Raw genomic sequence first — 27,564 nt, 5'->3', positions numbered from 1 at the left:
TGGTATCCAATGGCTTAATATTGTCTCTTGAATGCAACATGGATTTCTGATCATTATTCACACTCTTTGTAAAGACTGATTGAACAGTACAGTACAATACACATATAAAACAAACTCCAGTATTTATGGCCATTGTTATTTTAATATTCAAGATAAATATAAATACACAAAAGGAACTTTCCTCTGTAAATATGGCTGTGTAAAATTAAATGCAAACATGAATGGCATTTATTTCTTAAGCCAGCAGTACAGCAAGCTGATTACTCTAGACAGAACAATTATCAGATAATCAATGTGCTGGGGTACAGTGAACAGAAGAACTTTGAACTAGAGCTCTTTGCTTATATTTACATGTAGAGTCCCAAAGACTCATTAGGAATCCCTGAGCCAATCAGATTTGCAAAGCACGAGTGTGGATCTAGATGTGTATATATTTTTAAAAATTGATGGGTGGGTACCATTCCACTTTCTATAGTGAAAAGTAAACATTTAAAAGCAGAAAAGTGCTGGAGTTTGGCAGTTGCTTATGAAGTCTTAAGCTTTTTTTTGTGTGCAAAAATTACAAATGTTTGAATGGATTATAAGAGTTGTACTGTACTGAGGAAATCCTGAGGTTATTCAACACATTGAACTTAATGGAACAGATCCTGTGCATTCTTTCTAATATTAAAAACTTAATACCACACACTGGGAAAGGAGCGCAGTGGCTTGATGTTATCCTACCATGGTAGTGCTGAATGATATTAAAATTATATTTCATCCCGAAAAAACAGGAAATCCATCCATTTTGCCCATGTCAAATTGGCATACAACTGCACTTAAAAATAGTGTGTCTTTTCATTAAGAAAATGTAACATTTGAGGAATTTACTGTAATAACATTGTATTCAATTAAGAGACCTTAGGTCACATTTCAAAAACATTTTTTTAAATATTGACCTTGCCTGGTTATGGTTTATTAAATTAATATGCAAAGATGTCAATCATCTGGAAACTAATTCTATCCAAGTGCTAAATGACTTTTGAATTTCATACAGAGGGGGGTCGGGAAAGAAAACCAAAATATTGAACGTGGACGAATGTCACAAACTTATTAACAAAATAATATGAAATGATGCCAAAATAAGGTTTACATCTCATTCTGTTTGATGTGTGCACCTATGTGCTTAAGAAATTAAATTTGTGTTGGTATGCTTGGAACATACTCCAAAAACATCTTTTGAGCCTATTTGAGCCGACTTTGCTACACCTGCTGTTTTCAATGTTAAGGCATAGCATGTCTACCTTGGTAACAGAAATATACCTGACATGATTTTCAAGTCAGTAGGTTTAAAATATAATTAAATTGATAGCCCCATGTGTAAAAAATAAAATAAAAAAAAATCAATGTGAAAATACAATATACTTCATAGCACGTCATGCACTCTGAGTGTACGTTCTTATAGCAACAATTCCTGGAGGCATCAAGACAAAGCTCTCAGAATCAGGTTTTCCTGGCGTAGTGCAGTGTCTATATTGTACTTCACCTGTGTGTGATATGTCTACAGTTAAACAGTGAGCGTATAGCTGTGCTACCGATGGCTTCCATATTTGGCTGCCCAGTCTGTCCTCCCGTGCACTGACTGAATAGGCCTTGCGCTGGACAGAAGGTTGCCAGAGTTTCTCCCATGTGTCGCCAAGCTCATTCCTGAGATTTGAGATCTGGAACCCTTACTCTTCCACCCTTCATATTCTGTAGGGAAAGACAGGATGATTTATTTTTTTGGAGACCATTTTACTCGCAAATGAAGCAGGGCGATTTAAATTTTAACGAATGAATGGTGTATCAGTCGTGTAGGCTGCCAATCAGAAGTGAACACCCATTACAGAACAGATACGCAGTGTCAGATCTCTAGCTCCATTAAGAAATTACATACTTTGTATAAAGTTTTTATAACTTTGCTGTTTAAAATTATTAATAAGACATTAGCTCCATTGTGTTCCCACTTGAGGTGCTGCTGACACCATGTCATTGTAGCAGTAATGCCCATTAAGGAGAACTGGGCCCATGTGTAGTCATCTGGTCGACAATTTGCCAGTGTATAAGTTGCTGTGACTTGGTCTTGGTATTTCTGACACAGTGGAACTAGCACTGTAAGAACAAGCATGAGTATGGAGTGCAATGACTGAATGTCACTCAGCGTGCTCTTGGCTGTACTTCAGGTGAGAAATTGCTGCATGTGAAAGTGAGAACGCATGGGACGAGGTCCAGCCCCCTCCAACACATGGGTGCCACAAAGGCACGGGCTCTACATAAGCAGGGAATATTGGTTCCTTTAGTTTTTACTGCCTCCGTTTTAAATGGGCTTCACATTCAACAGGCGTAAAGAGAACATCCACTGGAAAGCAACATGAACTCAAAATGCAATTTATATGTAGTATTCATGTGATTGTCATAACACTACTTCAGCGAAATTAGCACTGTGCTGCTACAGTATCCTGTAACCTGTCACCTAACACCATAATATCTATTACTATGACAAATCACTGAACACTATGTTAACTGAAGTGAAAGCATTCCCCTAGAACACACTGTAGTCTGTGGCCCTGCGGATAGTTCTTCAGTCACACACTGTATCTCCTGCTCTCTTATTTTATTCATGTGCCTAACTACTGAACTCAGTTAAAGCCTCAGCTTCCACAGACATCCAACAACACACAACCAAATTTTCAGCAATGTCGCACAACTCGTACAATTTAACATTATGATCAAAGTGACTTTACTGGGCATGTGCGAAATGCATTCCCATCAGACGGAACTTTCCTAAGACAAAAAACAGTGCCATGTGGACTACAAGCATATATCATTTTAACTGCCACTTAACACTGCACTAAACAAAAAATACATTTAATAAGGTTAAATGCTACTAGCAAAGTAAAATGTACCTAGACATAATAGAATTAGGCCTGCATTTGCTTTCTGACTGTGTAGAAAGTCTTCTTGCCACATTACCTTCATTTCTTTCAATCAAGGCTTTATTGACAGGGGACTTTAGTTTTGATGGGCTCAGTTTGTCATTTCTAAGATCAGCTGTGGGAGAAAGGTCCACTAAAAGTGAGAAAACAGAAACGGGGGTTAGTGCAGAAAGGAAAGTAGTCAGGAACGGCAGGTAGTGAAAGACAAGAACGTTCAGTGTTAACCAAGATGAATAATTAATTGTTCTGACCATGTCTTGCACATCGTTAGAGGCAGGTTTTGAATGAAACATTGGCTGACTGCTTTTGCTAGAGTAGTCTGAACCATGCAGAAATTAGGCTAAGCAACATCTATGTGCTGTAGCAATGGTTACCAGTTGTTTATCGTGACACAGTACTAGGAATGATACAGAATGACTGGGAAGCACTCAACAGCAATGCAAAAACTATAAATGACTACAGTTCCTTACACTCAAGCTGGCAACTTACTTGCAGACTGGCCTTCTAGGGGTGCAAGATGGATCCTTTGTCCTGCCGATCCAACCTCTTTCTTTTGAAAGGACGGAATATACCCTCCAGTAGGGTAGTGTGTTCCAAAGTTTCCTATGAAGTGAAAACCCAACCAAGACAGCCATGTTAAATGACAAAGGTGATGAACTATTTACCGCAAAAGTCATTAGACATATTCAAAACAAGCCAGGTCTTCGCATCTAAGCATCACCTTTATTGGTCACTGCCTCTTTGAAATGACTCATTCTATTTCCATTCCTGGTCCTGTGGGACCTGCAATTTTACTTCCAGCTGAGCCCTAGTTACCTGGGCTAATTCATATATTAATTAAAACAGATGTGTTTGAACCTGCTTTGTGCAAGATTCAGATAGCATTACTTGACCAATAGTTGAGTTGAAACAAAAAAAGCATGCTGGGAAATTATATGCAGATCAAAGATTAAATGCAATCACAGGTTACGAAACAAATAATCAGTGTTAAAAACAAACATTTTCTCAAAATAATAAAATGTATGCATCTGGCAGATTCTCTTATCCAGAGTGATTTACACAGCTTGTATTTTTACATAAAATCAATTTGTACAGCTGGATATTTACTGAAGCAATTTCGGTTAAGTACCTTCCTCAAGGGTACAGCTGGAAGTCATGGGATGAACCTAATATGGGACACTGTGACTGTGAACCTGTGACCCCTGAGATTCAAGCCCAGTTCCCCAACCACTGCACTAGACTGACACCCCCACATAAATAAAACACAAAGTACCTCTGGACTGCTCTACTTTGTCAAGTGTCTTTTCTTTAAGAAGAGGCATGCCTGAGGGGCTGGGGACACTGTCCTCTGTTTCCACGGAAAAGGAACAACAGCAGAAATGGAGAGGCAGGCAAAAGAAAAGACCAAATTAAGTGAAAGCATGCAAAGAAGAAAAAAAAAAAAACAAAGAAGCATGACCCCACCAGAACTGGGCTAGCTGATTAAATGTTGACTGGAAAATGAATGAATGGAGATGAAGAACAGGATACAGAAAGGATGCCCTCTTAACAAAATCTGACTTTGATTGAGATCCTGATTGTAAGGCATCTTAGACAGCAGTCTGAGGGGACACTCAATCTTCAGCTGCTGTCTTAATACTGCCCTGATCTCATGAATTAAGAATCAAGGGAAGTCGAGATATGCTTTTTGTGTGGTGGTCAACAGAGCAAATGAATAATAGAGTGGCTTCTGCATGCCAGGGCTTGTAATTTAAGCTTGCCTAAAACTGCGCTTTGTTCTGAAGCAGTATTAAAGACCAATGATGCATTGGAAAATTCAGTGCCAAGTGTCATGCATGTGCCATTTGTAATGTGCGATATTGAAGACACACGAACAAGTGGATTTTAAGTAAGGACATGACTTCTGAGGTTAACTGCAAAACACTATGAAAAAAGAAACCAAAAATGCACTTTACATAGCAAGAATGGCATATGACAAAATATACTTGGTGAAGTAGCATGCTAATTGCTTATCTAAACCAGACAAATATATATTAATTGTCTGGTTTAATAAAAAATGAGCATTCATTTAATAACGCATGGCTATTTAAAAAATGCTTTACTAGAAGAGCTCATTAGTTTTCAGTAAGATGGATCATACCATCTGATGTGACACAGGTTTCTTCCAAATGCTGTGAAAAGAATTGATGCCTTTGCATATGGACCACATTAAATGATCAAACATTATCATCTTCGTGGTTAACCAAGAGTAACTGGCACAACTTACCAATTTGGACACAAGTAAACACACAAAAAACACTTTCAGTTTTCACAAGGAATTACCTGCATTGATCCTGGTAACAGACAGCCCAGCCCCAACGTGTTCGTGAGGCTTATGTATTAAAGCCACAGAGCTGTCCCATAGAGCTCTGCTTGGCTGCTTGTTCACAACTAAAGGCGTGCTCTTGGGATTCACCCCTGAAAGAAACAGGAAGCTCAAACATCTACACAGACACGCATGTACGGGAAGGCAGTGCAGGGACACAATTAATTAACCTACTAGGAAAAGGAAATCTAGGCCATAACCGTTCCCCTGGGCTTTCTGTTCTCTTCAGTAGCCAAGTATACCAAGTGTCTCAATGAACACAATATTAGGGTAAAGCCAGAGGTGGAAAATCCAGGTTCCGAAAGTAAAAGTCCTCCCCAGTATTTTGTTCCAATTACCTGGATTTGCTAATTGGCACAATTATTCAGCCAGGTGGTAGAGATAATTAGTGAAATCAGAGTTCATGGGTGGAAGAAACACAACACAGGACATTTATTTTCTGACCCAGGGACTTTCCACTTCTGAAAATGTTGAAATAATTCTTCAGGGATGAAATCAGATTTACATCACTACCACTGAACATTCCACAAAATTCACTAACAGGCACAGACGAGCAGATTAGAGGCAAAATTGGTCTAATCTGACAGGAAAGGTGTGCTGCTGCAATGATTACTTCTTCATAACCATTATTCATATGGTCCACAACCTCATCGCGGTGATGCATAAGCAAGAGGCACTGAAAGCTCCACACAATGCTCTTACCAGGGAGATATCTCGACTGTCGAAAGTAGTGCCGTTTGGCGGACGTAGAGCCGGGCAGTCCCAGGTCGATCCGGTTCGCGTCGCTATCGCACGGTAACTTGGTCACGGCGCTGTAGACACCGACTGGCTTCGGCTCCGAGGGCCTGAGAGACACGATAAACCCAAAGAAAACCTTTACTCAAACCACGAAGGGTACGTGTCCGTGCGTCACCGTTACGGAGAGAAGGGGGACATTCAGGAGGGTTCAAACTCGCCGACAGACGGAATCCTCTCTGGCTTTCTCTTTCAGAGACCCTATGCTGGGTCTCTTGGAGTACGAGATTTCGGATTCGTCCAACCGGTCCCAGCTGTCAGAGGTTTTGACAGTGGTCTGCCCCCATCGCCTCCGCCCGCTCCTCATGCCCAACAGGCTGTTCTCGTTCCCCCCAGGAGCGTGTCTCTGTCACACAGAGAAGCATCTCCCATCAGCACGTTTACACAGCGTACACTGCTATGAAAGTACATTTACTAGACATTTACTACTGATCAACAGCCAACAGGCAAGATAAATAATAAGTAATAAATGCTCTGAGTGAGAGAAGACTAACTTCTTTTCTTCTTGATTATAGTATGGCATGGTGTGAGTTGTATATAGAGAAGGCTGTACATCATACATACGGAATGGCTATGCTGGACATGTGAATTACAGTGAATTCAAAAGAGATGTACTGGAATTTTAACATTTAATAATTAATTTAAAGTCACTGTAATTATTCTACATTTACACTTAAACACGTGGCCCTCGTTCAGATATGATTTCTGCCAGACGTAAGAACGGAGGTTACACAGGATGCCTGCCCTGTCTAGTAAGTCTGCACAGATGGTACACATACAACATGTGGTCAACTGCACATGAGCCATGCAGAGTTTGTTCTCAGCGCCAGGGTCGTTAGCCTGTTAGCCAGCGTTAGCCAGAGTTAGCCAACCTGGTGTCACGCAGCTCACCGGCAGCGAGTTGCTGTTGAAGCAGTGCCGCACAAAGGGCTCCTGCTTGTAGCTGTCTGTCTGCGGAGCCGTCTTAGCGAAGACCTGGGGCAGCGGGATCTGCTGCAGGGGGTGGTGCTGGTGCTGGTGGTGGTCTCCGTCCAGAGCCTCGGCCTGGAGCTTCAGCACGGGCTCGGAGGCCGACTGCAGGTCCGTCCTGCACAGGGAGAGGGGCTTGGAAGCCGCGGCCTGGGCCGTCTTCGCCTGGGTCCTCTGCTGCTCCTGGTGCTGGGAGGGGGGGCCCAGCACCTGCCCCACTTGAAAGTAAGGGTATCTCAGGGCCTGAAATGTACCAAACAGCTCCTTTTTAACTGATGAAGGACAGCGCCCAGAGGGCAGTCCAGGGGGCTGTTTTTAATTCTTCCTACAGGACTTTGGGTGTCCAGAAAGTGTCTTGTTAATTCATTATTAATTGTTCATAAAATACAAAACCTTTCATGGAAATTAAGTATTCTTTATCACATCACGAGACAATCTGTCTAATATAATCATTCTGCTGCACTTGATCAAAGCAGTAGTGCTCATATCATAATGTTGGGCATTACATTCATCATCTACTGCAGTGTGCCGGTCAGGGTGAGCGTGCCCGAATCAGAGTTGGACATTGTACCTGCACTGCTGTGGGTCTCTTCTTGGGGTCCCACTGCAGCATGTCCTTCATTAGTGTTATGGCCTCGTCGCTGGCATTGGGGATCAGCGTTTTCAGGTTGGTGGGAACACACTGAGGGAAGCGGAAGTCCATAGCGGAGGCAAGCTGGTAGCCTTCAGGCCAGTCATTCTGGGGGAAATACAATCAGCATTGTCATAATGTGGATCATTGATTGCTTTAGGTGTAGACAGTGATCTGACTCTCCGAATGACTACAATTGAATGGGCACCATTTGGGACAGCGACTGGAATGGCTTTGAGGGCCTTTTTTGCATCTAGTGGTAGACAAATGTAGTGCAGATTGCTGCAGAGGAAGTGAGTGAATTAGTAACTGACCAAAATCAGAACACGCCATTATTGGTCAAAAAACAAATGTCAAATATGAGTGTAAAAACACACAACATGAATAGGCCTACAGTACAATGATTTTTTTAAATATTAAGGCTGAGTAATCTTTATTCATCATCTTTATCTCTAATCAATCGCCTCATAATCAAATATTTTTGTTTGAATGAGAGCGAAAAAACCACAATCACACTCCAACCCAATGAGTCCTGCAAACTGACACTCATCTTTGTCAGCTCAGAAGCATCCTGCTGGTCACTGACCTTCTTCACTGTCCCAAGGACCTGGCAGATCTTGAAGATCTCGTCCACTTCGCTGTTGCCGGGAAACAGGGGCCGGAGGGTGTAGAGCTCGGCCATGATGCAGCCCACGGCCCACATGTCGATGGGTGAGCTGTAGGCAGAGGACCTCAGGAGCACTTCTGGAGCTCGGTACCTGGGGAGACACACCCGAGGCACTCTGCTCATACACTTCTGCCAAGGGGAGGGCAGACGTTCAGTGCCTATTTCTGATCAGATGCTCTTCCATTTATGAGAAGTGGAGCAATATCAAAGTCAGTCAGATTTATCATCTAATTACTCAGGGTGAGTGATTAGATGGCAATCTTTGTGATAAGAATGCAATTGCTAAAGGTAAGTGTTGGAGATGCATGAAGACGAAGAGTAATCCTATCATTATCGCTGAGCTGAGGAGCCCAATATTGCAGCATGGCATAGCATTTACACTGGGTACTTCTGAAAGTCCGCATTTTCGATAATGCGACCATTCCAGCTTTACAAAATACAACGGAAACAGGGAATATATCCCTTTCCAGGGAAAATATTCCTCTGTTTAACTGTTCAGGTAGCAGTGTTTGAATATCTGCTTATTCGACATGGGAGCCAACGGTTTTCATTGGCTTGAGCCGGTCCCTTACCATCTCGTGGAGACATAGTCTGTGTATGGCGGACGAGAGCGAATCTCCCTCGCCAGCCCAAAGTCCGCTATTTTCACCAGCTCCGGGCCCATGCACAGGAGGTTCTCTGGCTTCATATCTCGATGGAAAAATCCTAAGGGAGCGTCATATGGTCATGTGCGAAACTGTATATACATATTTTAACAGAACGGACTTCTTTTAACAAATACATTTCTGAATGTATGTACATTTCAATTAAACAGTCCAACAGTGTTAACAGTGTTGTTTAATAACCACTAAAAAAAGACATAGCTCAAGGAAACTGTTTCATGTAAATACAACTGATAGACATACAATGCATTAAGGAATCGGTAGTGTTAAATCTGGTAACTTGCATATTAAAATACGGTGCATGCGTTGCATAAGACAACACCTTCTAAGAGTTTCATCTTCTATGAATTTACTAATATAAATAATATATTCAGCTAATACAAGTGGATATGATATACATCTGTGTTTGAATTGTTATTATCATGGAGGATAAGTGATGATATTCCACATAAATATCCTCAAAAGAATTTCAACAGCCAAACATACTGTCTGAATGAACACAATACTAGGAGCCAGAGGTGGAAAATCCAGGCTCAGAAAGTAAAGGTCCTCCCCAGTATATAATTCTAATCACCTGGGTTTGCTAATTAGCACATTTCTTCAGCCAGGAAGTAGAACTAATTAGTGAAATCAGCTGGCTTCATGGGTGGAAGAGATACACGGCAGGGCTTTTACTGTATGACACCTGGACTTTTCATACCCTGGTAAAGCAAGCTCAACAAATCTAGATGAGGAAAAGGTCTTCAAAGATTCGAAGAGACAAAGACTAGGGTATAATGATGACGGCAATAGTGCAATGCTCATCATACGCAGCGACAGAGGGGAAGAGAGTAGAGCCAGAAGAAGTCTTACCATGCTTGTGCACAAAGGCCAAGCCAGACAGCACCTGGAACATGATGTTCCTAATTTCATGTTCACTGAACAGCTTATTTTCCCTGGCAGCGGAGGTGTGGACGAACAAACAGGAAGGAGAGAGAAGAGGATGAGGAAGGTGATTTCAGAGAGGACATGCGGCTGACAGAGTGTGTGGCGGTGCGGCCGTCCGCATTAATTACGGATCGCACCAGCCCAGCCGTACGGGATGAGTCATGCGCTGCAATCATCCGCCAGCTGGGCAGGAAATAGAGCCATCCACTTCTAATTCCCCGCTTCTTTCATTTTCACGGAAGAGACAAACAGTCATTTGTCGCAGGCAGCAGATTATGAGCTTAAGGTCGGCGCTAGGATTCACACATCCATCCCAATGAACAAAAATTACTGATTACATACCTAAGGCTGGAACTCCTACACACAACTGAAATGCTTGTTGTATAACAGATTTGGTCGTTCTTTGCCTTTTCATATAAGAGTGAAGTGAAACGCACCTTAACAATTGTGTACTTCATGTGTATCCATTACATTTGCCCAGCATTAGTTTTGGTGTTTGTTTGTGAAGTGTAGTTTAAAGTGTAGTACCTTATTAGCCTCATTTGCTCTTAAGTGACTGCATCAAGCAGGCATTGTGTGGAGCTAGTTAGCTGCTGGTTTGTGGGGCAATTGCTTGGTCACCAGCTGCTTTTCATTTGCTAATTAGGGCTTGTAGTCTGGCTTGGAGCGACGCTAGCGTCGCTCCCTCCCAGTTTGTGTCATTGCATCCCTATCCTTCTACCATCACCCTTCCTCTCTCTACTCCCTGTCCTCACTGCTATGCTATGTGCCCATCCCATCCCAACCTGTTCTCTCCCCTTCAGAACTCGCTTCTGCAGGCGAGGCCCCCGCGGCGACGGAACCCTCCAACCTTCGCTATCCCTCATTGACCCCCTGTGACAACTTCACGGTCGCAGGAGGGCTATGGAACTGCCAGTCTGCTACGCGGAAGGCTGACTTCATTTCAGCCTACGCGTCCCTCCTCTCTTTACATTTCCTTGCCCTCACTGAGACCTGGATCACACCAGGCAACACTGCAACCCCTGCAGCCTCTCCTCCTCCTTCTCCTTTTCTCACACCCCCCGCCCATCTGGCCGTGGTGGGGGCACAGGTTTGCTGATCTCTCCCTCCTGGAAATTCTCTGTTCTCCCCCTCTCTCACCTCTCCATCTCTACCTTTGAATACCACTCTGTCTCAATCACCTATCCTGTTAACTTGTATATTGTAGTTATCTATCGCCCTCCAGGGCCCCTGGGAAACTTCCTTGATGAGCTCGACACCCTGCTGAGCTCCTTCCCAGAGGATGGCACCCACTGATCCTCCTGGGAGACTTCAACATCCACCTTGATGCCTCCCACTCCGCAGCCTTCCTGCCTCTACTTCACTCATTCGATCTCTCCCTAATGCACTCCCCACCAACACACAAAGCTGGCAATCTCCTAGACCTGGTTATCCTGAGGAATTGCTCCTCTTCCAATCCCACAGTGACCCCTCTGCACCAGTCTGACCACCACTTCATTTCCTTCTCCCTCCCTCTTACTCCCCTCCCTCCCTCCCCTCCATCCACTCCTACTGTCATGGTCCGCCGGAATCTCCGCTCCCTCTCTCCCTCCTCTCTCGTTTCCAGTGTCACTGCTTCACTCCCCACTCTTGAATCCTTCTCCAACCTTCCCACTGACTCTGCATCCTCCACTCTGTCTTCCTCGCTCTCCTCAGCACTTGACTCTCTCTGTCCTCTAGTCTCCAGGCAGGCACGCTCGTCCCCTCCCAGTCCGTGGATGTCTGACCCCCTCCGAACCAACCGGGCCAGCCTACGTGCAGCGGAGAGGAAGTGGAGGAAATCCATGGCTCAATCCGACCTGTCTGCCTACCAGTCTCTACTAGCTACATTTTCTACCGCTGTAACCTCTGCCAAAATTAATTATTATCAAACAAAAATCCATAAATCTGCCTCTAACCCTCATCAGCTGTTCTCCATTTTCTCCTCTCTCCTCAGCACTCCTTCCCCACCTCAGTCCTCCCTCGCTGCAGATGACTTTGCAGTTTTCTTCGATGAGAAAATTGCAGACATCCGCAGCTCCTTCACGTCCACCACCACCCTTCCCCACTCCCCCAGCTCTGTTCCCTCCCTTGTTTCTCCACTTTCTCTCCCCTCACTGACTCTGATGTTTCCCAGCTCCTACTCTCCCACCGCCCCACCACCTGTGCTCTTGACCCCATCCCTTCCTCTCTCCTCCAGACCATCACACCTGACATCCTCCCATATGTCACCTCCCTCGTGAACTCCTCCTTGTCTTCTGGACGTTTCCCCTCCTCTTTCAAGCTGGCCCACGTCACCCCACTGCTGAAAAAGCCCACTCTGGACCCCTCTGTCATCCAGAACTACCGTCCTGTCTCCCTTCTCCCTTTCCTATCCAAAACAATTGAACGAGCTGCTTCTAATCAACTCTCCTCTTTTCTCTCCTGAACAACCTCCTAGACCCCTACCAGTCTGGCTTCAGACCTGGCCACTCGACAGAGACCGCACTCCTCTCGGTCAATGAGTCGCTTCACGCCGCACAAGCCACTTCGCTTTCCGGAAAAAAGGGGGGGAGGTGTAGAGTCGCCCCATGTCACCCACGGCCCACATGTTTGATGGGCGAGCTGTAGGCAGAGGACCTCAGGACACTTCTGGAGCTCGGGACCCCGGGGAGAAAACAACCCGAGGCACTCTGCTCATACACTTCTGCCCAAAGGGGGGCAGACGTTCAGTGCCTATTTCTGATCAGATGCTCTTCCATTTATGAGAAGTGGGGAATATCAAAGTCAGTCAGATTTATCATCTAATTACTCAGGGGGAGTGATTAGATGCAATCTTTGTGATAAGAATGCAATTTCTAAAGGTAAGTGTTTTGGGGATGCATGAAGAGACAGAGTAATCCTATCATTATCGCTGAGCTGAGGAGCCCAATATGCCCGCATGGCATAGCATTTACACCTGGTACTCTGAAAGTCCGCATTTTCGATAATGCACCATTCCAGCTTTACAAAAAAACAACGGAAACAGGGAATATATCCTTTTCCCGGGAAAATATTCCCCTGTTTAAATGTTCAGGTAGCAGTGTTTGAATATCTGCTTATCGACATGGGGCCAACGGTTTTCATTGGCTTGAGCCGGTCCCTTACCATCTCGTGGAGACATAGTCTGTGTATGGCGGACGAGAGCAAATCTCCCTCGCCAGCCCAAAGTCCGCTATTTTCACCAGCCCGGGCCATGCACAGGAGGTTCTCTGGCTTCATACTCGAGGGAAAATCCAAAGGGGAGCGTCATATGGTCATGTGCGAAACTGTATATACATTTTTTTAACAGAACTGACTTCTTTAAAAACAAATACTTTTCTGAATGTATGTACATTTCAATTAAACAGCCCCTTTAAATGTTGTTTAATAACACTAAAAAAAGACAAGCTAAGGAAACTGTTTCATGTAAATACAACTGATAGACATACAATGCATTAAGGAATCGGTAGTGTTAAATCTGGTAACTTGATATTAAAAACGGGCATGCGTTGCATAAGACAACACCTTCTAAGAGTTTCATCTTCTATAAATTTTAAATAATATAATAATATATTCAGCAATACAAGGGATATGATATCATCTGTGTTTGAATTGTTATATCATGGAGGATAAGTGATGATATTCCACATAAATATCCTCAAAAAATTTCAACAGCCAAAACATACTGTCTGAAATGAACACAATACTAGGAGCCAGAGGTGGAAAACCCAGGCTCAGAAAGTAAGGTCCTCCCCAGTAATAATTCTAATAAACCTGGGTTTGCTAATTACAAAATTTCAGCCAGGAAGTAGAACTAATTAGGGGAAATCAGCTGGCTTCAGGGGGTTGGAAGAGATACACGGCAGGGCTTTTACTGTAGACACCTGGATTTCATACCTGGTAAAGCAAGCTCAACAAATCAAAGATGAGGAAAAGGTCTTCAAAGTTTCAAGAGACAAAGACTAGGGTATAATGATGACGGCAATAGTGCAATGCTCATCATACGCAGCGACAGAGGGGAAGAGAGTAGAGCCAGAAGAAGTTTACATGCTTGTGCACAAAGGCCAAGCCAGACAGCACCTGGAACATGATGTTCCTAATTTCATGTTCACTGAACAGCTTATTTTCCCTGGCAGCGGAGGTGTGACGAAAAAACCAGGAAGGAGAGAGAAGAGGATGAGGAAGGTGATTTCAGAGAGGACATTGCGGTGCCAGAGTGTGTGGCGGGCGGCGGTCCATTAATTACGGATCGCACCACCCCCACGTACGGGATGAGGGCATGCGCTGCAATCATCCGCCAGCTGGGCAGGAAATAGAGCCATCCACTTCTAATTCCCCGCTTCTTTCATTTTCACGGGAAAAGACAAAACAGCATTTGCGCAGGCAGAGTTATGAGCTTAAGGTCGGCGCTAGGTTCACACATCCCTCCCAATGAAAAAATTACTGATTACATACCTAAGGCTGGGAATCCTACACACAACTGAAAAGCTTGTTGTATACAAGATTTGGTCGTCTTGCCTTTTCAATAGAGTGAAGTGAAACGCACCTAACAATTGTGTATTTTTTGTGTTCCAGGAGCACTTTTGGAGCTCGGTAAAATGGGGAACAAAACCCGAGGCCTTGATACACTTTGGCCCAAAGGGGAGGGGGAGACGTTCAGTGCCCATTTTTTGATCAGATGCCTTTTCCCTTTATGAGAAGTGGGAGCCCAAAACAAAGTCAGTAGTTTATATCTAATTATCAGGGGGGGAGTGATTAGAAATTTGGGAATTTTGTGATAAAAATGCAATTGAAAGGGGAAATTTTTTGGGGATGCAAAGAAACGAAAAGGGAAACCCATCATTATCGCGGGGCTGAGGAGCCCCAAAATTTCAGCATGGCATAGAATTTTTATGGGGAAATTTTGGGAAAATCCCCATTTTTATAATGCGACCCTTTCCCGCTTTTCACCAGCTCCGGGCCCATGCACAGGAGGTTCTCTGGCTTCATATCTCGATGGAAAAATCCTAAGGGAGCGTCATATGGTCATGTGCGAAACTGTATATACATATTTTAACAGAACTGACTTCTTTTAACAAATACATTTCTGAATGTATGTACATTTCAATTAAACAGTCCCTAATGTTGTTTAATAAGCACTAAAAAAAGACATAGCTCAAGGAAACTGTTTCATGTAAATACAACTGATAGACATACAATGCATTAAGGAATCGGTAGTGTTAAATCTGGTAACTTGTATATTACAACACAGTGCATGCGTTGCATAAGACAACACCTTCTAAGAGTTTCATCTTCTATGAATTTACTAATATAAATAATATATTCAGCTAATACAAGTGGATATGATATACATCTGTGTTTGAATTGTTATTATCATGGAGGATAAGTGATGATATTCCACATAAATATCCTCAAAAGAATTTCAACAGCCAAACATACTGTCTGAATGAACACAATACTAGGAGCCAGAGGTGGAAAATCCAGGCTCAGAAAGTAAAGGTCCTCCCCAGTATATAATTCTAATCACCTGGGTTTGCTAATTAGCACATTTCTTCAGCCAGGAAGTAGAACTAATTAGTGAAATCAGCTGGCTTCATGGGTGGAAGAGATACACGGCAGGGCTTTTACTGTATGACACCTGGACTTTTCATACCCTGGTAAAGCAAGCTCAACAAATCTAGATGAGGAAAAGGTCTTCAAAGATTCGAAGAGACAAAGACTAGGGTATAATGATGACGGCAATAGTGCAATGCTCATCATACGCAGCGACAGAGGGGAAGAGAGTAGAGCCGAAGAAGTCTTACCATGCTTGTGCACAAAGGCCAAGCCAGACAGCACCTGGAACATGATGTTCCTAATTTCATGTTCACTGAACAGCTTATTTTCCCTGGCAGCGGAGGTGTGGACGAACAAACAGGAAGGAGAGAGAAGAGGATGAGGAAGGTGATTTCAGAGAGGACATGCGGCTGACAGAGTGTGTGGCGGCGCGGCCGTCCACATTAATTACGGATCGCACCAGCCCAGCCGTACGGGATGAGTCATGCGCTGCAATCATCCGCCAGCTGGGCAGGAAATAGAGCCATCCACTTCTAATTCCCCGCTTCTTTCATTTTCACGGAAGAGACAAACAGTCATTTGTCGCAGGCAGCAGATTATGAGCTTAAGGTCGGCGCTAGGATTCACACATCCATCCCAATGAACAAAAATTACTGATTACATACCTAAGGCTGGAACTCCTACACACAACTGAAATGCTTGTTGTATAACAGATTTGGTCGTTCTTTGCCTTTTCATATAAGAGTGAAGTGAAACGCACCTTAACAATTGTGTACTTCATGTGTATCCATTACATTTGCCCAGCATTAGTTTTGGTGTTTGTTTGTGAAGTGTAGTTTAAAGTGTAGTACCTTATTAGCCTCATTTGCTCTTAAGTGACTGCATCAAGCAGGCATTGTGTGGAGCTAGTTAGCTGCTGGTTTGTGGGGCAATTGCTTGGTCACCAGCTGCTTTTCATTTGCTAATTAGGGCTTGTAGTCTGGCTTGGAGCGACGCTAGCGTCGCTCCCTCCCAGTTTGTGTCATTGCATCCCTATCCTTCTAACCATCACCCTTCCTCTCTCTACTCCTGTCCTCACTGCTATGCTATGTGCCCATCCCATCCCAACCTGTTCTCTCCCCTTCAGAACTCGCTTCTGCAGGCGAGGCCCCCCGCGGCGACGGAACCCCTCCAACCTTCGCTATCCCTCATTGACCCCTGTGACAACTTCACGGTCGCAGGAGGCTATGGAACTGCCAGTCTGCGCTACGCGGAAGGCTGACTTCAAATTTTAGCCTACGCGTCCTCCCCCCTCTCTTTACATCTTGCCCTCACTGAGACCTGGATCCACCAGGAACACTGCAACCCCTGCAGCCCTCTCCTCCTCCTTCTCCTTTTTCTCACACCCCGCGCCATTCTGGCCGTGGTGGGGGCACAGGTTTGCTGATCTCTCCCTCCTGGAAATTCTCTGTCTCTCCCCCTCTCTCACCCTCTCATCTCTACCTTTGAATACCACTCTGTCTCTCAATCACCTATCCTGTTAACTTGTATATTGTAGTTATCTATCGCCCTCCAGGGCCCCTGGGAAACTTCCTTGATGAGCTCGACACCTGCTGAGCTCCTTCCCAGAGGATGGCACCCCACTGGATCCTCCTGGGAGACTTCAACATCCACCTTGATGCCTCCCACTCCGCAGCCTTCCTGCCTCTACTTCACTCATTCGATCTCTCCCTAATGCACCCCCCACCAACACACAAAGCTGGCAATCTCCTAGAAACCTGGTTTATCCTGAGGAATTGCTCCTCTTCCAATCCCACAGTGACCCCTCTGCACCAGTCTGACCACCACTTCATTTCCTTCTCCCTCTCCTCTTACTCCCCTCCCTTCCCTCCCCTCCATCCACTCCTACTGTCATGGTCGCCGGAATCTCCGCTCCCTCTCTCCCTCCTCTCTCGTTTCCATGTCACTGCTTCACTCCCCACTCTTGAGATCTTCTCCAAACCTTCCCACTGACTCTGCATCCTCCACTCTGTCTTCCTCGCATCTCCTCAGCACTTGACTCTCTCTGTCCTCTAGTCTCCAGGCATGCACGCTCGTCCCCTCCCAGTCCGTGGATGTCTGACCCCCTCCGAACCAACCGGGCCAGCCTACGTGCAGCGGAGAGGAAGTGGAGAAATCCATGGCTCAATCCGACCTGTCTGCCTACCAGTCTCTACTAGCTACATTTTCTACGCTGTAACCTCTGCCAAAATTAATTATTATCAAACAAAAATCCATAAATCTGCCTCTAACCCTCATCAGCTGTTCTCCATTTTCTCCTCTCTCCTCAGCACTCCTTCCCCACCTCAGTCCTCCCTCGCTGCAGATGACTTTGCAGTTTCTTCGATGAGAAAATTGCAGACATCCGCAAGCTCCTTCACGTCCACCACCACCCTTCCCCACTCCCCCAGCTCTGTTCCCTCCCTTGTTTCTCCACTTTCTCTCCCCTCACTGACTCTGATGTTTCCCAGCTCCTACTCTCCCACCGCCCCACCACCTGTGCTCTTGACCCCATCCCTTCCTCTCTCCTCCAGACCATCACACCTGACATCCTCCCATATGTCACCTCCCTCGTGAACTCCTCCTTGTCTTCTGGACGTTTCCCCTCCTCTTTCAAGCTGGCCCACGTCACCCCACTGCTGAAAAAGCCCACTCTGGACCCCTCTGTCATCCAGAACTACCGTCCTGTCTCCCTTCTCCCTTTCCTATCCAAAACAATTGAACGAGCTGCTTCTAATCAACTCTCCTCTTTTCTCTCCCTGAACAACCTCCTAGACCCCTACCAGTCTGGCTTCAGACCTGGCCACTCGACAGAGACCGCACTCCTCTCGGTCAATGAGTCGCTTCACGCCGCACAAGCAGCCTCCCATTCATCTGTCCTGATCCTCCTAGACCTTTCTGCCGCCTTTGACACCGTCAACCATCCCATCCTCCTGTCCTCCCTGGCAGCTATGGGGATCTGTGGCACAGCACTTGACTGGATTGAGTCCTACCTCTCCGGTCGCTCCTTCCAAGTCGCCTGGGCTGGTGCAGTATCAGCACCTCGCCCCTTGCCACAGGAGTTCCCCAGGGCTCTGTCCTTGGTCCCCTCCTATTCTCCCTGTACACCCAATCTCTTGGTCCTGTAATCTCTGCCCATGGGTTGTCCTATCATTGTTATGCCGATGACACCCAACTCTTTCTCTCCTTCCCGCCCTCTGACACTCAGGTCTCTGCTCGCATCTCTGCCTGCCTGAGGGACATCCAGAGCTGGATGGATAACCACCATCTTAAGCTGAACCCAGGCAAGACGGAGATGATCTTCATCCCTGCTCCATCCTCTAACCTTCTTGACTTTTCTATTTCCCTGGGGGACACTGTGGTGTCATCATCACCCACCGCAAAAAACCTTGGAGTGGTGATGGACAACAGACTGTCCCTCTCCCAGAACATCACGGCGGTGAGTCGAACGTGCAGGTTCTTCCTGTACAACATCCGGAGAATCCGCCCCTTCCTCACCACCTACGCAACCCAGCTCCTGGTTCAAGCGATGGTCCTGTCCCGCTTGGACTACTGCAACTCGCTACTGGCTGGTCTGCCAGCATCCGCCATCAGACCCCTGCAGCTCATCCAGAATGCTGCAGCGCGTCTGGTCTACAACCTCCCAGACATTCCCATGTCACACCCCCTGCTCACTGACCTCCACTGGCTGCCTGTTATGGCTCGCATCAAATTTAAGTCCTTGGTGCTTGCATACCAGGCAGCTAAGGGTCAGCACCAGGGTACATTCAGAGGATCATCAGACCCTACACACCAGCCAGACCTCTCCGTTCTGCCACCTCTGGACGCTTGGCACCTCCCCTCTTCGCGTCTGCACTTCCCGCTCCCGTCTGCTGTCTGTCCTGGCCCCTCGCTGGTGGAATGACCTCCCCGTGATGGTCAGAACTGCAGAGAATCTCACCACTTTCAACGCAGACTGAAGACTCATCTCTTCAGGCTGCACCTCTCCCCACCCCTCCCTAGCCTATAGTTCAGCTCATTGTACCTAGCTAGGATAATTTGATTATGTTAGTGTATCTGGTAGGATTGTTTTTGTATGATTAGGTGTGATTCCAGTGCTAGTTTGTACTTTGTACTTGGTAGGATTCTTGCTGCTGAACAAGCTTACTCTACAGGGTTGGAGTCCTGATCGATGTGGTCACTTCTGGCACTACGATCCTTACTTCACTCTAGTGTTTCTTTTGCGCCTCTACATCTTGAAACCTATGCACTTGTTGTACGTCGCTCTGGATAAGAGCGTCTGCTAAATGCCTGTAATGTAATGTGTATCCAATCAGTGGCAATGCAAATAGTTAAGCAGTAGCAGTCAGGTGATGAACAGGCAATGTCCATCTAATCCAGTGGTAAACAACCCAGTTCCTGGAGATCTACTCTCATGTAAGTTTTCATTCCAACTCCAACAAAGCTCATTCAACACAGAGAGATCTCGTTGAGCTGCTAATTAGTAGTCAGGCGTGCCAAATTAGGGTAGAAATTAAAACCAACAGGATGGTAAAACTTTGGGAACTGGGTTGGTTACCACTGATCTAATCACAGCTTTTAAATCACGAACATACACCTTTAAACTTTGAGACAACCAAGCAATTCAGATAAACTCATCTCGCAAGCCCAATGGTTTGCCCAATTGAATCATCTATGGCCTGAAATTCCCTCTGCAGCTGAGTATTTTTTAGAAAAGTATAGGCTGTACTTTGTTAATGTAGTGCACACTCAGTTATTCTTGTTCTTTGGGTGGGACGACACAGCAGGCCTGAAATAAAGACCTACCATGTTCATGGACAAATGAAAGCCCCTGTAATATCTGATAGGTAATGTTTCTGATGACTGATTCAGGGAACAACTTGCTTCTGCAATTGAAGAACCAATACATCATAACCGTCAAAACCTGTTCAATGTGTTGGTCATGTTTATTTTTCAGAACAACAGCATGAAAAACAACTCATGCAAGTACACTCATGCAAGCATTTTTTTCCCTGATTCTTACTGAAAACCATATATAGGATATTCACAGTTCACTAAAAAATAGCTGTTGTAAATCTTAGATATACAACTACATGCTGTCGTTAATCTGAAGTCTGATGGAAAAGGGAGTCAAGTATTTGAAAATACTTGATACCTGAAATACTTGAATGTTTAGTTGGACATCAATGCTGATTTAAGATTTCTTGGCTAGTTCAATCGCATCTTTGTGATGTGATTCTGGAATAGAAAAACTCTAGTTGCCATTTAACACACAACACACCAACAATTAACTTGGGGAGAGTACAATGGAGGATTTTCTTTTTTTTTTTTTTTTTAATACCAAAACCCTTACCTGTCTTTCATAAGCTGGTAGAGATTCTCTTTCATGTATTCAAAGACGAAGTAAAGGTGGTCATTCTCCCTGATAACTTCCTTTAGTTTCACAACATTGGCGTGATTCAGCTTCTTGAGTGACTATAAGCAAACATACTTTGATAGCTCAGCTTAAAACAGAAATTTAACACAATCAAAATAAAAACTAAGATTTTACACATTAATATTAGCAAAAAATAAAGAATCATCAATGCCACAATCATTTCACCTAAATACTTGTGATATCATAATTAAAATAATACTCAATTATTCTGATATTCTGAAAAGTGCTTCAAAATTTTCTAAAGTTCTATGGATGAGTATGCACAGCTCTTACCTTGACTTCTCTCAAGTTCATGCATTCTTCCCAAGAATAAAACTTTCTCTTCATTCTGCGATATAAACACCAGCATATCATTATAAAGAAATCATCCTCTTCTGTGAATTTAGATCAGCATGAGCCTTTTTCACACCACACCATCTGGCCAACACTCGCAGTGTTTAGAGCACTTAGATAACAAAATCAGTTCTGTAAAAAAATCAGTTCTGTAAAAACTGAGCAAATAAATACAGCAGATTACACAGATGCGGTAGTTTTATGAACATTAAATTGATATAACGCTAAAATGAGTTATGTTGCATTTACTTTGATTTAATCTAATAGTAAGCCCATATTTAATGTCAAATGTATGACCTTTGAACCTGGAGGTCACTCTGAACACAGCAGACTACATTACTAAAAAAAACCATTTCTATTTCAATTTATACATTTAAAATGATTAGGCTACTTCACTTCAGATGAATACTCACGTGAATTACTTGGCTAATCATCTGTACTTATCCTATACCCACATGCAAGTCCTACATACCACATTAAGAAAATACAAACAGCAATGAGCAATCAATTAGACCCTTATCATTCCTGATATAATGCATGTCTTGAAACATACATGATTTACCTAGCTGGCCACCTGGCAAACAGGTCCAATTAAGCAAAGCACTATCCAGGGAGCATAGTGACTTTGACACTTCAACTGGAATTACGTAACAGGAACAGGACATGCAGATAATGTCCTCCAGGGCAACCGCTCGCGCGGAAAAGGGGGCAACACGACACTCTCCACTTTCACTATCATCGAAGAAAGGTATCGCTTTACGCGACTACCGTTTACAAACACAGCCGGGGCAGCCTCTGTTCCGCATCCATAATTTACGCGCCTTGACGAAAACACGCATGTAAGCCGGCATTGCTTAGCGAAGGGAGCGAGACAGAGAACACGACCAACGACCCGTCACCATCCTGCCCGTACGCGAGTTAAAATTCACTCGGCGTTTTCCCTGTCAGACGCGTCAGAATCGTAAATAAGCCTTACGTAGGCCTGCTCAGGGAAGAAGCATGCTGTTGATTTGAAATGCACTGATCGCTGGCTAGTAGTGACAAACCAGGATTGCTTGAGCAAATGCCATTTCCAAGTTATTCTCATTTCTCAGAAAAGCTCTTCATAACACAGGCCCCTTGTTTCACTACAACAGTGCCCCAGAAAGCAATGGTGGTGGGATTTGAGTGGGTTTGATTATGCCTGCAGCTTATTTTACTGCCAGCAGCTTGCATGTGGCTGAATATGGAACCCTTATTCATTTTATTTGCTGATGTGCTGAAAATTCAGCTGTGTGTACAGCCACCTACAGAGAAAGAGTGCAACAGTGAAGACAGACAAGGGCTGTCTGCATTTAAATAATAAAGCCATTTACCCTCAGTCTGAGACAGACAGCTTTGAGAAATACGTTCCCTGCTGTACCATTTAAGTTAAAGACCATGTGGAGCAGGAGAAATAGCCTCTTGTGGGAAAGGGGACACTTACCTTTTGATAGCCACAAGCTCCCCTGACTCATTGCTTTTTCCCATGAGCACACTGCCATATGTGCCATCGCCCAGCTGCTTGAGCGTAGTGTAGCGATTCATCCTCCCGGGGTTAATCCTCCCTCAGTGGGATATAGCATGCGGACACCTGCTAACAGCGGTCACGCAGAGCGGGGACTCCAGGGGCAGGTCTCCATCCGCACCGGCCACCGCGTATCCTAACAGACCCTCGCTGAGGTCAGCGACAGCTCACGCTCCATCACCACGCGCCTTCACAAACGACACAAGAAATGTCCTCAGAATAAACCTGTGCCCTTTCGAAATATTCACAGACCAGAACCAGTTAATCAGGCAGAGAGTAATCCCAAACTGCAGCTTGTATTAGAGGCTCTGCTCATCTCTGTTGGGAAATGCCGTTGCATAACAGCAGAAGTGCTCTCTGAGAGACAGATGGGCATGAATAAAATCAGGCGTCCCTGCTTGTATAGTTTGATGTAAAAGGGAAGAGCATTAAGCCTGCACTGACAGGCCTCAGTCTCAAGTGCCGGCCAGGGATATAATACAGGTTTGAGTAATTAGGTTCACCAAGGTACAAATAGGATCCCACTTAGCCATGACACTTGAGACCACTCGTTGCCTCTCAATCTCATTCACTGTCTATTTGGGTTAAAGTTGAGGTGGAGCTGATTTGAATTTAACATCTTGGCTGTTAACCACAATGGGTTTTTTTTAGTTCTAAGACTCTAACAACAGCCATAAATATGTTAGTAGAACAGTGCTGTACATCGATTCTGGTGCTTTGTATACTGATTTGTTCACCGATAGAAGCTACTCTGGGTAATATTACTACTTTATCAGCTTGATAAGCAGCAACTGAATATTATGTTCAGTTTCCTGATCCTAATTTTTATCAGCCTATAAAGCATTCACACCAGCCCAGATTTAGCCATGCCTCGGTGTGGTCAGGGTTATAACAACCCAAAAACCATCTGTTACCTTGTGTTATCTTCAGCTTTTATCTTATCTTTGTATCACCTTTTATTTGATCTGCCATGTCTGCAATTTAGCCTTATTACATGTCTGCTCAGAAATAGTCTATTATTTAACAGAAAACAATAATCACACATTTTGTGGCATCGTATTCATTCACTTCAGAATTATAATCAGTGCATGTAAAACCTCTGAACTGGATTGGAAGCCAAAGTCCAAATGTCTCTATGTATACATGGATGAGCTCACAGGATGGTGTGGTTTTTTTGGCCCTGAGTAATTGACATCAGCATGCTTCACATTCATTGACCATCCTTTTTCCTAAAAACATCCTCAGTAATATACAGTTCTGTTTGAACACTAAAGGCAACACCAATCAATGTTGCCATTAATATTGACAAATCTATGTTCCCGCTACAAGCCAAATTGGCAACATTTCAAACCGGTATTGGAATAAGTGAAGTGTAATGGCCCATGTGAGCATCCAGAGTGCTCCTTAACTTGATGTATTCCTGAAGCTGTTGTATGCATGAGAAATGTCATTCATTCATTCATTCATTCATTCAACATTTTGTTGATAAAATACCTCATAATAAACCATTTATTTCCTGGGGAAATACAAGCGGGAGATATAAATGTAGCCTATAATAAATCTGGTATAATCTTGTAAATAATGCGTAGATGCAAAAAAAAAAAGAGAGTTCTTTGCAGCAGTAGTGAATAAAGACAAAGCATCAGTTAAATGTGTGCATGAATTAGGTTATGTGGGAGAACATGGCATAATCATTTTGCCTCCCCTGACTTCCATATTTCACTACTTACAGAACAAAGCTAGTTTCCATACCTGTATGTATGTGCTGGTGTGCTACGCAAGCATCTCTTTCTCTTGGGGCATGCCTCATTACAGAATACAGTGATTCATTCGGTATTATTAATATGTAATATCAAATATGACGCATGGTGTAAACTATATAACTATAAAACAATGTGTTTTGTGTTTCCTGAAACAAGCTGCAGACTACAGGCTAGACCATCACTTCTGTACATCTAACAGATTGTGCTTGTTTGCTTTGTTTTATTTTATTTTAATCTGTTTGAGAGGGAGATTGGGAGGAATTAAGAAATTTGTTGATTTTCAACAAGGCAAATCAGATGCGCATAAAAGATACGTTGACAGCAAACACTACACCTCCCTTTACCAGGGAGTTTCACAGACCACTCATCTGTAAACCTTCATCCTCTTCCTCACCTGTCATTGTGATTTAAGAGAAACGGATTCATTTTGTCCTCAAGAAATTATTAATCTTTTAAACTTTAACTGTTAATGGTTATTTAGGAAATCGGATTCTATTAAAGATATGAGTACATCGGTTTATTTTCATCAAAATTATCCTAGATTATTTGCAAAATAAAGTGTTTTATTCTGTATGCAATAACGTACTTCACATGTTAACAACACTGAATTAACCTGAATCACTTTATATCATTATCATCCACAACCATTATATAGCAAAATGTTGATGTATAACGTTAACGTATTAGCTACAGTAATGTTTAATTCGCTGATAGTACTGTAACTAGCTAAAGAGGGTAGCCAACGTACTGCAGGCTAGTTAACACGGAGAGGTAGCAATCTAGAAGAAAATCAAAATAGCTAGTTTGCAAGAACGAGGAACCAAAAAAACAGAATTGGCAACCATCTCGGCTTAGCTTCTGACAGCACATGAAATATGCAGCAATTTAGAAAACCCATGAGATCAATTTAAAATCAGATTATTCAAGAGAACCAGCCAGCAAACTAAAGAAGCGACAAGACAGATTTAGCCTAGCTAACTTAGTCGAATAGCTAACAAGTTGGTTAAATAGTCATTCTTGTCAACAACACTCAGTTTAATCAACATGCAATAGGTTGCTTACATTAGCTACCTAACCAGTTAGCTTGCTATTAATAAAATTAATAAGTAAAATTTTATAATAATGAAAATGCTAATGACGATTATCGTTAATTACAAAATATGAGATGACTCACAATCTGACACGTTTAAATTTATTTCACAAATAGGACAGCAAAGCAGAATCCGCAATAAAGCATAACGTTAAGGTAATATTGAGGCTAGTCTAGTTGTAGTAGTAACACATTAGCAAGACACCAGTATCTAGCTATACAGTAACGTTATACTAATTTATGCGAATGGCCTGTCGTCTATCTTTCATTCGCCTTCTTGCGGTACACTTACCGTCAATTCGTCGTTTTTCTCCAAAAGTTCTACCGTTATCTGTGAGGCCAGTACTGACTGGCTCTGATAAAAATACCGCAGTTCTCCCTCCAGTTGCAATACTATTATGGTTGTGTGTGACTCTTTCCCCTTAGCAACGAAGACTCCACCAGAGTTGCCAAACGCAATGGCTTGTGGTACCTCACGGAGAAAATGCCATACTCAGCTTCTCCCACGTGCAATGTGTTGCCCAACAGACGCAAAAAACTGGAAATATTTAAAGGCAAAAATGTGGCTTTTTATCCCTAAAGCCTCTTATTCACATAGTATGTACTTTGCATTACGTTTAGGTGACATCACGGGCTTGACGTGTGAGGACTGAGCAGTGAGGGGGTAAGGCACAGCAACGTCTATGGGCACGTCACCATCTTTGTCCGAGTGCCAGGCTGTCCCTAGCTAAATTTTAACGTATCAAACTTGAAATATCGTGTACTGCAAATAGTTTGTCCAATGATGCAAGCTACTCTTTTAGACGGGTGAATTTTGTTGTTTATCCGTGGCGGTAGTTTTTCACTGGAATATCGTGGTTTTATATTTGCACATAAGCATAGCCTAGGCTACACATAAAATTATAAATATAGCAAATAACCATCATATATCACATTTTAAAACCCTTTAAATACCGGTGTCTACTTTTCAAGTTGAATGTTTACTTTATCGGTATCGTCTTTATACATGACAGATGACTTAATAGGTTGGCAGAATAATTTAAACCAAAATTTCAATATACCTTATCTTCTTAAGCAGGCTAAACTAGCAGAACATTTACCCAGCTACCTTTGCTCTCAGAGAACATTTAATCTGCGGGAAGATTGTTGGTGGTTTCTCCAGTAGGTGGAGCAATTCATCCATGGTTTCTCGTAGTGTGCGCACTCCAAAAAAAATGGATTGAATGTACAGTCCAGTCTTTTTTTAACTATATTAATACTCTTCAGGAGTTCGATTAAATACAGTATATATCTGATGTTGGGGCATAATTAGTATGTGTATCCTATCCACTGTATACTTCTGCGTACCTCTTTTTGAAAAGTTGCTAATTATTTCACTCACATTGACCTCACTTCTTCAGCAAAGATATTGCTAACCTATGGCTAAGGTGGGTCATGGTTATAGTTTTCATTCTAGTCAATATCATTTGGTTCAATTGGGTTGATTGTCACAAGCAAAAGTTAAGTATATGTAACCATATGCTTATGTATTTAGTGAGAAATATTTATGTACAAGCGGAGCATTTGTGATAGGGAAGAATTAAGGCAATGTATTAAATACTAGTATGCACACAATAAAAACCAGTCAATGGTGCCTTCCAAATGCTGAGAGTGGGCAAAACAATTCCATGCAGGTCCAGAAAATGTATTGCTGAGGTATGTGTTTATCTCATTGATCACTCTGCACAGTGGTCTATGTCACCTCTTCAAAGTCTGAAACCATCTCCATGCCTGGTCTGCTTGCATGCAAAATCAGATAAGCCAGGTTTTTTACATCCCTTATTTATTTTACTC

At 43.5% G+C, this 27,564-nt stretch overlaps 1 protein-coding gene across 7 annotated transcripts; it reads right to left on the bottom strand.

Moving 5' to 3' along the window:
• Positions 1 to 122: 122 nt before the first annotated feature.
• mak (male germ cell-associated kinase) lies at positions 123 to 26,166 on the bottom strand. Of its 7 annotated transcripts, XM_064331204.1 has the most exons (16): positions 26,024 to 26,166; positions 22,798 to 23,066; positions 21,273 to 21,327; positions 20,916 to 21,037; positions 15,793 to 15,875; positions 8,954 to 9,086; positions 8,301 to 8,472; positions 7,655 to 7,822; positions 7,006 to 7,326; positions 6,276 to 6,460; positions 6,022 to 6,164; positions 5,277 to 5,411; positions 4,228 to 4,302; positions 3,444 to 3,557; positions 2,992 to 3,087; positions 123 to 1,731 (listed from the first exon to the last, which is right to left on the bottom strand). In XM_064331204.1, the coding sequence occupies exons 2-16, from the start codon at positions 22,896 to 22,898 to the stop codon at positions 1,571 to 1,573; spliced, it is 2,064 nt and encodes a 687-aa protein (XP_064187274.1). In that variant the 5' UTR covers positions 22,899 to 23,066; positions 26,024 to 26,166; the 3' UTR covers positions 123 to 1,570. The 7 variants fall into 7 exon arrangements, with proteins under 7 accessions (XP_064187274.1, XP_064187268.1, XP_064187272.1 ...); XM_064331198.1 differs by lacking the exons at positions 15,793 to 15,875; positions 20,916 to 21,037; positions 21,273 to 21,327; positions 22,798 to 23,066; positions 26,024 to 26,166 and adding exons at positions 9,896 to 9,978; positions 10,108 to 10,431; XM_064331202.1 differs by lacking the exons at positions 15,793 to 15,875; positions 20,916 to 21,037; positions 21,273 to 21,327; positions 22,798 to 23,066; positions 26,024 to 26,166 and adding an exon at positions 9,618 to 10,431.
• Positions 26,167 to 27,564: the final 1,398 nt, after the last annotated feature.

The sequence above is a fragment of the Anguilla rostrata genome, chromosome 4 (assembly GCF_018555375.3).
Source record: "Anguilla rostrata isolate EN2019 chromosome 4, ASM1855537v3, whole genome shotgun sequence".
NCBI lineage: Eukaryota > Metazoa > Chordata > Actinopteri > Anguilliformes > Anguillidae > Anguilla > Anguilla rostrata.
Note: the sequence above shows the minus strand (reverse complement) of the source record. Positions and strands in the feature narration are given on the sequence as shown.

Excerpts from the sequence above, each read along its gene's own strand:
- mak (XM_064331204.1), bottom strand. The coding sequence starts at position 22,898 with ATGAATCGCTACACTACGCTCAAGCAGCTGGGCGATGGCACATATGGC. Across the intron at positions 9,087-15,792 it reads GGCCTTTGTGCACAAGCATG|GATTTTTCCATCGAGATATG; the intron begins GTAAGACTTCTT and ends ACGCTCCCTTAG. Across the intron at positions 6,461-7,005 it reads TCAACAGCAACTCGCTGCCG|AGACACGCTCCTGGGGGGAA; the intron begins GTGAGCTGCGTG and ends TCTGTGTGACAG.